We start from the raw sequence: 8,769 nt of genomic DNA, 5'->3' as shown, positions 1-8,769 counted from the left end.
GGTGTCTCCTTACCTGTTACTTGCCCATTTCCTCTCCTCCCTTGTTCGAATTTTTGCTCATCCTTTGCTGGTTCCCCAATCCTGGCCTACGGCTCATCCTCGCTACACTGTGCACCGTTCGTCTCAGTCCGACACCACCCTGAATCCTGGGCTTCATCGCAGCTGGTGCCTCCTCGGAGATGTTCCTTCCCTCTCTGCCACCCCTGAGTTACCCCTTGAGCTAACTCCCTGTCCAGGGCAGCAGCTCCCTCCTCACCCCACTGGAATCACCGTTGCCTAAATCTTGGACGTAAGACTCAGGTTCCTTTCCTCGGGACGTGAAGCTGCAGCACGTTGTGGTCACGCTTAACGCCCAACAGTACAGCACGGGACAGGCCATTCGGCCCATGATGTTGTGATCACTCTTCCCCACTCATCATCCGGGCTCTGCTGCAGAATGTTTACCGACTCCATGGAAGGGGCGGGGTCTTCCACAAACCCCGCCCCCTGCCCCGTCAGTCAGATAGACCCCGCCCCCTGCCCCGTCACTCGGCCAAGGGTGCTCCTGTCAATCAGCCGAACCCCGCCCCGCCCACTCTCCGCTCGGTGCGGGACCCGCCCCTTCCCTGTGACTGGGGAACCTTCCGGCCCCGCCCCTCCGCCCTGTCACTCACTCCCTGCCCCGCCTCTCCGCCCTGTCACTCACTCCCGGCCCCGCCCCATCACCGTCCGGATCCCGCCCCATCCGGTCACGTGTGTTGCTGTGTGTCGTTGTGGTGACATCAGGCTGAGTGCGGCCCCGGAGCGGCGGCGGAGCGGGAGCGGGAGCGGTAGGTGGGGGGGGGGTGGGAGGGGAGGGGTAGGGAGGAGACGGGGTGGGGGCCGGAGCCGGAGCAGGCGCCCGGTCCGGGGTTCAGGTCGGGAGAGGTGCCTAGGCCCGGGGTGTAGGCCCGGGGGGAAGCCCGGGGACGGGCCCAGGCCCGGGGGTGGGGAGGGGGAGAGGCCCCGGGGGAGGGGTTGTTCACACGGCTTGGGTTAAGGAGGGCCCCGGGGAAGGGAGGGGTGGTGGTGGTGGTGGTGGGGGGAGGGCTCCAGGGAAGGGAGGGTGGTGGTCTTGGGGAAGGGAGGGGGGTGGTGGGAAGGGAGAGAGGGTGGGGGTGTCCCGGGGGCGGAGGGGTCCCGGGGAAGTGGGGGTGTCCCCCCGGGGAAGGGGGGGTGGGGGAGCTGTGGGCTCTGCCTGTCGGGGTAAATCCCTGGCAGACAGGATTGGGGTAAATCGGAAGACGTTCTGTGGGTATGTTCAGAGTGAGGGGACGACCGGGGAAAACACGGGACCCTTTAGAGGCAGCGGGCAGCCTGTGCGGAGCTGGCAGGTACAGCTGGTCCCAGGTGAATACTTCTCATCCCTATTCAGAAAGAACTGTAGTTGGAGAATTCAGTGAAGGGGGTAGGTGCTTAAATACAGACGAGGTACTCGATGTCCCGTAGGCTTCAAAGTGGCTAAATCCCCAGGGTTGCATGGGATTTATCCCAGGCTACAACAGAAGGTAAGGGGAGGGATCTCTGAGGCTCTGGCTGAGATTTTTAAATGACTGGGGGACAGTAAAGCTCGCCCCCCTTTTCAAGAAAGTTGGCAAGTAAAAGCCCGGTAACTGTAGACCTGAGCTGGTACTGGAAAAAATTCTGAGGGAGAGGATTAATGATCATCTGGAAAGGCAGGGACCAATCAGAGACACTCAAAGCGGCATTGGCAGGGGCAGGTCCCGTCTGACCAATTTGTTTGAATTCTTTGCAGAGGTAACAAAGTGTGTCAATGAGGGCAGGGCAGTAGATGTGATTTACATGGAACCTGGTAAAAAGCTTTGACAGAGTCACACATGGGAGACTGGTTCAACAGATTAGGGCCCATGGTGTCACAGGAAAGCTGGCAAACTGGATTAAAAATTGGCTTGGCAGTGGGAGTCTGTGATGGTAGAGGGTTGTTTTTGCATCACAGGGAGACAAGGTGGTGAAGAAGGCATTTGGCACCCTGGCCTTCATCAATCAGGGCACTGAGTGTAGAAGTTAGGATGTTATGTTGGACTTTTACAAGACGTTGGTGAAGCCACACTTGAAGTATTGTGTTCAATTCTGGTGGTTTAAGCTGGCAAGTATGCAGGGAAGATCTACGAGGATTCTGCCAGGACTCGAGGGACTGAGTTATAGGAAGAGGTTGGACAGACTAGGACTTTATTCCTTTGAGTGTGGGAGACTGAGGGGTGATCTTATAGAGGTGTATAAAATCATGAGGGGCATAGGGTGAATGGTCACAGTCAGTGAATGGGCGGCACGATAGTGTTGCGGTTAGCGTAACGCTATTACAGCGCCAGCGACCCGGGTTTGATTCCAGCCGCTTCTGTAAGGAGTTTGTACGTTCTCCCTGTGTCTGCGTGGGTTTCCTCTGGGTGCTCGGGTTTCCTCCCACATTCCAAAGACGTACGGGTTAGGAGTTGTGGGCACGCTATGTTGACGCCAGAAGCGTGGCGACACTTGCGGGCTGCCCCCCAGCACATTCTCAGTAACGCAGAAAGACGCATTTCACTGTGTGTTTCGATGTACGTGTAACTAATGAATAAATATCTTTTTCCCAGGGCTGGGGAATCCTGAACCAGATGGCACAGGTTTACGGTGAGGGGGAGAGATTTAATAGGAAGCTGAGGGGCGACTTCCTCACACAGAGGGAGGTGGGTGTACAGAATGAGACAGGTACATGAACAACATTTAAAAGACAAATACCTGGAGCTCCAACTTTATAAAACCTTGGTCAGACTGTGTGCAGTTCTGGTCACCAAGGTACAGGAGGGATGTGACTGAGCTGGAAGGGGTGCAGAGGAGATTCCCCAGGATGTTCCCTGGGATGGAAGTTTTCAGTTATGTATGAGGAGAGGCTGGGTCTGTTCTCCCTGGAGCAGAGCAGGTTAAGAGGGGATATGACTTGGGTTTCTAAAATGATGGGGGCCACAGACAGGGTAGACTGCTGCAAGCTTTTCCCCATATCAGAGAAGATCAAACTAGAGGACACAGGGTTAGGGGAAAAGATTCAGCAGGGAGCTGAGAGCAACCACCTTCACCCAGAGAGTGGCGAGTACCTGGAATGCATGGCCTGAGAGAGGTGGAAGCTGGGTCACTGACGGTGTATAAGAATTGTCAAGCTAAGTGCTTGAATCGCTTAGGCAGAGGGCCATGCACCAAGTGCAGGGTGATGTGGTTACCACTGGTCAGCGTGGACGCATTGGGCTGAATGGCCTGATTCCATGCCGTATGATTCGATAACTCTGTGTGTGTGTGTGTGTGTGTGTGTGTGTCCCTCTTCCCCCCCCTCCCTATGGTGTTTGGACCTCTACGTGCAGGGTCTGGGTTGGAGGTGTGTTGTTTCACCCAGCGTTGCTGGTGTTTGTGTTTTCCTGCTGTGTGTGATGCTAGGTGTGTGCGGCTGTAGTTTGGGTGGGGCAGGGCTCCCCGTTCTTCCTGCCTCACAAGCTCTGGTTGAAGTCACGCGGGTAACGCTGCCAGTAGCACGGTTCCCTCCACAGGAGGAGCTTGGCTTTACCCTTCGTTACCCTGTCCTGTTGTTGGTGTACACTGCCCTCCCTCATCCATGCCCCCGCCCTCTGGTCCCCCAGCACAGCCCTAGCTCTGTGTGCTGAGCAGTTTCTCCAGAGTTGTAGGTGGAATTTTCTGCGGGTGCCTGATGTGGTTGCCCTCCGCCACAGAGGGAAGCCCCGTGCCCGACCCAGCCCCAGCCCCTGAAGGAGATCCCAGGCAGCCTCACAGGGCTGTGGCCAGAGAAACATTTTACCAGCCAGTCACATGCGGTGATATGATAGGTAAACCAGGGCCAGGGACGGAAGGAGAGAGATGGGGTTAACACTTCAGTTCAATGGCCTGTGGCCAGAACCAGGAAATAGACACAGTACAGGCCCTTCTGCCCGCCATGTTGTGCCGACAAATGTTTGGAGTTGCAGAGAGAGGTGGGGGATGGGTGGACTGTTGGTGAGTGTGGAGACCAGCTGCGTGACCGCGGGGGTCCGGGCTTGACCGCGGGGGTCCCGGCACTGACCCTGGGTGTCACTTTGCAGATCCCACGAGGGAACCGACCAAAGTCCTGGAATCATGGGCAGAATTTTCTTGGACCACATTGGGGGCACCCGCCTCTTCTCCTGCGCCAATTGCGATACCATCCTCACCAACCGCTCTGAGCTCATCTCCACACGCTTCACCGGAGCCACAGGGAGAGCCTTCCTCTTCAACAAGGTGAGCCGGCACACAGGCAGTTGACATGACCGCACTCCCCCAGCCAGCCCCTCCCTGCTGCTAGGAACAGCAAGAGCCATCCCTGCACGTGGTGAGGGTGGGTGTGGTCAGTGTACAGGTGGGGCTGCCCACACAGTGGGGGCCGGTGAGGTTGGTGTCACGGGTAGGGGTCAGTGTGCAGGTGGGGGCGGTGTACAGGTCAGTGTGTGGGTGGGCTTGGTGTGTGGGTCAGTGTGCGGCTGGGGTCCGGTGTACACTGGCCCTGCCCACACTGTGTCAATGTATGGCTTGGTGTGTGGCTGGGCTCGGTGTACACTGGCCCTGCCCACACTGTGTCAGTGTACGGGTCGGTGTGTGGCTGGGCTCGGTGTACACTGGCCCTGCCCACACTGTGTCAGTGTACGGCTCGGTGTGTGGCTGGGCTCGGTGTACACTGGCCCTGCCCACACTGTGTCAGTGTACGGGTCGGTGTGTGGCTGGGCTCGGTGTACACTGGCCCTGCCCACACTGTGTCAGTGTACGGCTCGGTGTGTGGCTGGGCTCGGTGTACACTGGCCCTGCCCACACTCTGTCAGTGTACGGCTCGGTGTGTGGCTGGGCTCGGTGTACACTGGCCCTGCCCACACTGTGTCGGTGTACACTGGCCCTGCCCACACTGTGTCAGTGTACGGCTCGGTGTGTGGGTAGGGTCAGTGTACACTGGCCCTGCCCACACTGTGTCAGTGTACAGGTTGGTGTGCAGGTGGGGTCAGTGTACGGGTTGGTGTGTGGCTGGGCTCGGTGTACACTGGCCCTGTCCACACTATCAGTGTACAGTGGGTGACTGTCTTGTCCTGAGCAGGTGGTGAACCTCCAGTACAGCGAGGTGCAGGACCGGGTGATGCTGACTGGGCGACACATGGTGAGGGACGTCAGCTGCAAGAACTGCAACAGTAAGCTGGGCTGGATCTACGAGTTTGCGACGGAAGACAGTCAGCGCTACAAGGAGGGCCGGGTGATCCTGGAGAGAGCCCTGGTGCGGGAGAGCGAGGGTTTCGAAGAGCACGTTCCCTCCGACACCTCCTGAGGGGACCCTTCCTTTCCACAGCTCTTTCTCTTCTGTTTCCTCGCTTGAAAGAAGAAAGAAATACTTTTTATTTAAAAAGCAGTTCTCTTTCTCTGTGTACAGTGTCAGCTTGGCACGCAGTCTGACGTTGTGTTGTAATGTCTCTGTGCACTTGCAGCGTTACCGGTCGGCAGACTTGCCTCTGTATTGCCCCCATTTCTTTTATTTAATTTTTAGTATATTTCTCTCGCTGCCTGTGACGTGCTGGGTACCAGCTCGCCTGAGCTTGTAAATCTGCCCTGTGTGACCTGGGAGGAGGGTTAGGGTGGGGGCGGGGGGTGCAGTGCAGGAGCAAGCTTAGTTCTGTGCAGAGGTGCTGTGGACTGAGGGGAGATGTGGTGTGAGGTGGGAGCTCCTCACTGCCGAGGTTAAGGGTGGGGGTCCAGTCCAAGGCAGTCCACACTGCCCTTGGTCACCTCTGCAGGGGGAGAGGGGAGGAGATTGGAAGATTACTGGTGTCCTCCTCTGTGTAATGTGTCGAGAATAATTTAATAAACGGAGAATGTCAGTCCACGCTGTGACTGCACTTGTTCAACACCATCCTGCTCGTTTCCCAGGAGACCGCCGGACAGATGGTCCCTGCTCTGGATCTGCCCCGGGGCGGCTGTGCCAGCAACCACCCCCCCCCCCCCCCCCCACGCTCCCTGCCCCTGGGCCGCTGCACACCCCCCCCCCCACCCTGGGGACAACACGCCCACCACCCCCGTGTGCTCCCGTCCCCACCCCGGGGCTGCTGCCCCTACGTGCTCCCTACCACTGGGCCACCACACTCCCCACCCCAGACCTGCGGCCCCCATGTGCTCCCTACCCTGGGGCTGCTGCACTCCCCGCCCTGGGGCTGCTGCACTCCCCGCCCTGGGGCTGTGGCCCCCATGCAACCCCCACCCTGGGGCCACTGCCCCTGTGACATTTACCGTTGGATCCAGCCACCCGCTGCTGAGGCACAGGTGAAGTTTGCAGCCCACTGCATTGGGGTCTGGGGTGTGAGGTCAGCCTCACAGTGGGGAGCAGGGCACGATGTGTGTGTTACCATCCCACCCAGTTCACGAGAGGAAATCTCGGGCTCCAGGCCCGCCCCAAGTTGTCAGCCTCTGCTGCCCAGTGTGACACCTGGCTTGCGGGGCATTGAGGGTTGGGCATTAAGTGCTGTTGAACGAGGAGTTCAACAGGTGATGGACAGGAGAGCCCAGCCCCTTGGACAGTCCAGCTGTGGAGGGGCTTGGGCTTCTGGCAGAGCGCCAGGGAGGAAAGTGGGGAGTTTGGACCCAGACCTGTGGCTATTTCTCACAGGAAAAGTCACCAGTGGCCTTTGCACTCTGTGTTGAGATGAATAAACAGAGGATGTTAGTCCATGCATGCTGACACTGACCCATGACAGCATTTGTTCAACAAAGGCTCACTGCTCCCTCCCTCCCTCTCCCACCACCAGCGCACAGTGACTGCAGTGTGCACCATCTACAAAATGCACTGCACTTAAAGTCAAAGTCGAGTTTATTGTCAGATGCACAAGTCCATGTGTGCACGGGTGCAATGAAAAACTTCCCTGCAGCAGCATCACAGGCACAGAGCATCAGATCAGCAGCATTCACAAGAAAAACAAGTTATAAACAACTTTAACAAGAAAGAACACAATTAGAACAAAAAAAGTCCATTTTAGTGCGAAGTGGTCAGAGTGTTGCTAAACTAGTGATCAGGGTTGTGCCGGTCGGTTGAAGAACCGACTGGCTGAAGGGAAGTCGCTGTTCCTGAACCTGGTGGTGTGGGGACTTCAGGCTTCTGTACCTCCTGCCCGATGGGAGCTGCGAGAAGACGGCCCGGCCCGGACGGTGGGGATCTTTGATGATGGATGTTGCCTTCTTGAGGCAGCGCCTCCTGTAGATACTCTCGATGGTGGGGAGGGATGTTGCCCAGGATACTTCAACAGCACCTCCGAGACCTAATACCTCTCCCACCATGAAGGGCACAGGCAGAAGGTCCAGGGAAGCTCCACCACAGGCTCCCTCCCAGTCACACACCGCCCAGACTTGGAAATACTTCACCTTTATCGACAGAGGGTGTGAATCCTGCAACTCCAACCCCACCAGCAGCAGTTCAAGGAGGCGGCTCACCCCACCTCAAGGGTAAGTCGGGATGGGTGGTGAAGGCTGGCCTGGATAATGTAGAGGGAGGGTCACACCGTGGGGGGGGGGGGGGCGGTACCTCCCTTGAGGGAGCGCCGCACTGTGGGGGGGCCCGAGGGAGCGCCGCACTGTGGGTGGGGGGAACGAGGGAGCGCCGCACTGTGGGGGGGGGGACCGAGGGAGCGCCGCACTGTGGGGGGGGGGACCGAGGGAGCGCCGCACTGTGGGGGGGGACCGAGGGAGCGCCGCACGGTGGGGGGGGGACCGAGGGAGCGCCGCACTGTGGGGGGGGGGACCGAGGGAGCGCCGCACTGTGGGTGGGGGGAACGAGGGAGCGCCGCACTGTGGGGGGGGGACCGAGGGAGCGCCGCACTGTGGGGGGGGGGACCGAGGGAGCGCCGCACTGTGGGGGGGGACCGAGGGAGCGCCGCACTGTGGGGGGGGACCGAGGGAGCGCCGCACTGTGGGGGGGGGGACCGAGGGAGCGCCGCACTGTGGGTGGGGGGAACGAGGGAGCGCCGCACTGTGGGGGGGGGACCGAGGGAGCGCCGCACTGTGGGTGAGGGGGGGACCGAGGGAGCGCCGCACTGTGGGGGGGGGACCGAGGGAGGGCCGCACTGTGGGGGGGGGGACCGAGGGAGCGCCGCACTGTGGGGGGGGACCGAGGGAGCGCCGCACTGTGGGGGGGGGGGACCGAGGGAGCGCCGCACTGTGGGGGGGGGGGACCGAGGGAGCGCCGCCGCTCCCTCTCCCCCGGGCCGCTCGGACCGGCTCCTGTTTCCACCCGGTCGCTTCCGGCGGCGCAACCCCGCGCGCAGCTTCCGGCCCCGTCCTCGGCCGCCAGTCGGAGCCGCGGCCTGAGGGAGCGGCCCAGAGAGTGAGGGAGCGGCCCGGGGAGCGAGGGAGCGGCCCAGAGAGTGAGGGAGCGGCCCGGGGAGCGAGGGAGCGGCCCGGGGAGCGAGGGAGCGGCCCAGAGAGTGAGGGAGCGGCCCGGGGAGCGAGGGAGCGGCCCAGAGAGTGAGGGAGCGGCCCGGGGAGCGAGGGAGCGGCCCAGAGAGTGAGGGAGCGGCCCGGGGAGCGAGGGAGCGGCCCAGAGAGTGAGGGAGCGGCCCGGGGAGCGAGGGAGCGGCCCAGAGAGCGAGGGAGCGGCCCGGGGAGCGAGGGAGCGGCCCAGAGAGCGAGGGAGCGGCCCGGGGAGCGAGGGAGCGTCCCAGAGAGCGAGGGAGCGGCCCGGGGAGCGAGGGAGCGTCCCAGAGAGCGAGGGAGCGGCCC

At 60.7% G+C, this 8,769-nt stretch overlaps 1 protein-coding gene across 4 annotated transcripts; it reads left to right on the top strand.

Annotated features, from left to right (window-relative positions):
• The first annotated feature begins 708 nt into the window (after nt 1–708).
• On the top strand, nt 709–5,885 carry ypel5 (yippee-like 5). Of its 4 annotated transcripts, none has more exons than XM_052024968.1 (4): nt 736–809; nt 2,610–2,646; nt 4,098–4,272; nt 5,114–5,885. In XM_052024968.1, the coding sequence occupies exons 3-4, from the start codon at nt 4,132–4,134 to the stop codon at nt 5,336–5,338; spliced, it is 366 nt and encodes a 121-aa protein (XP_051880928.1). In that variant the 5' UTR covers nt 736–809; nt 2,610–2,646; nt 4,098–4,131; the 3' UTR covers nt 5,339–5,885. The 4 variants fall into 4 exon arrangements, with proteins under 4 accessions (XP_051880926.1, XP_051880928.1, XP_051880925.1 ...); XM_052024965.1 differs by having other exon boundaries at nt 756–809; nt 2,610–2,702; XM_052024966.1 differs by lacking the exon at nt 2,610–2,646 and having other exon boundaries at nt 709–809.
• Nucleotides 5,886–8,769: the final 2,884 nt, after the last annotated feature.

This window comes from Pristis pectinata, chromosome 10 (genome assembly GCF_009764475.1).
Source record: "Pristis pectinata isolate sPriPec2 chromosome 10, sPriPec2.1.pri, whole genome shotgun sequence".
NCBI lineage: Eukaryota > Metazoa > Chordata > Chondrichthyes > Rhinopristiformes > Pristidae > Pristis > Pristis pectinata.
This window is presented reverse-complemented; position numbering and strand designations above follow the sequence as displayed.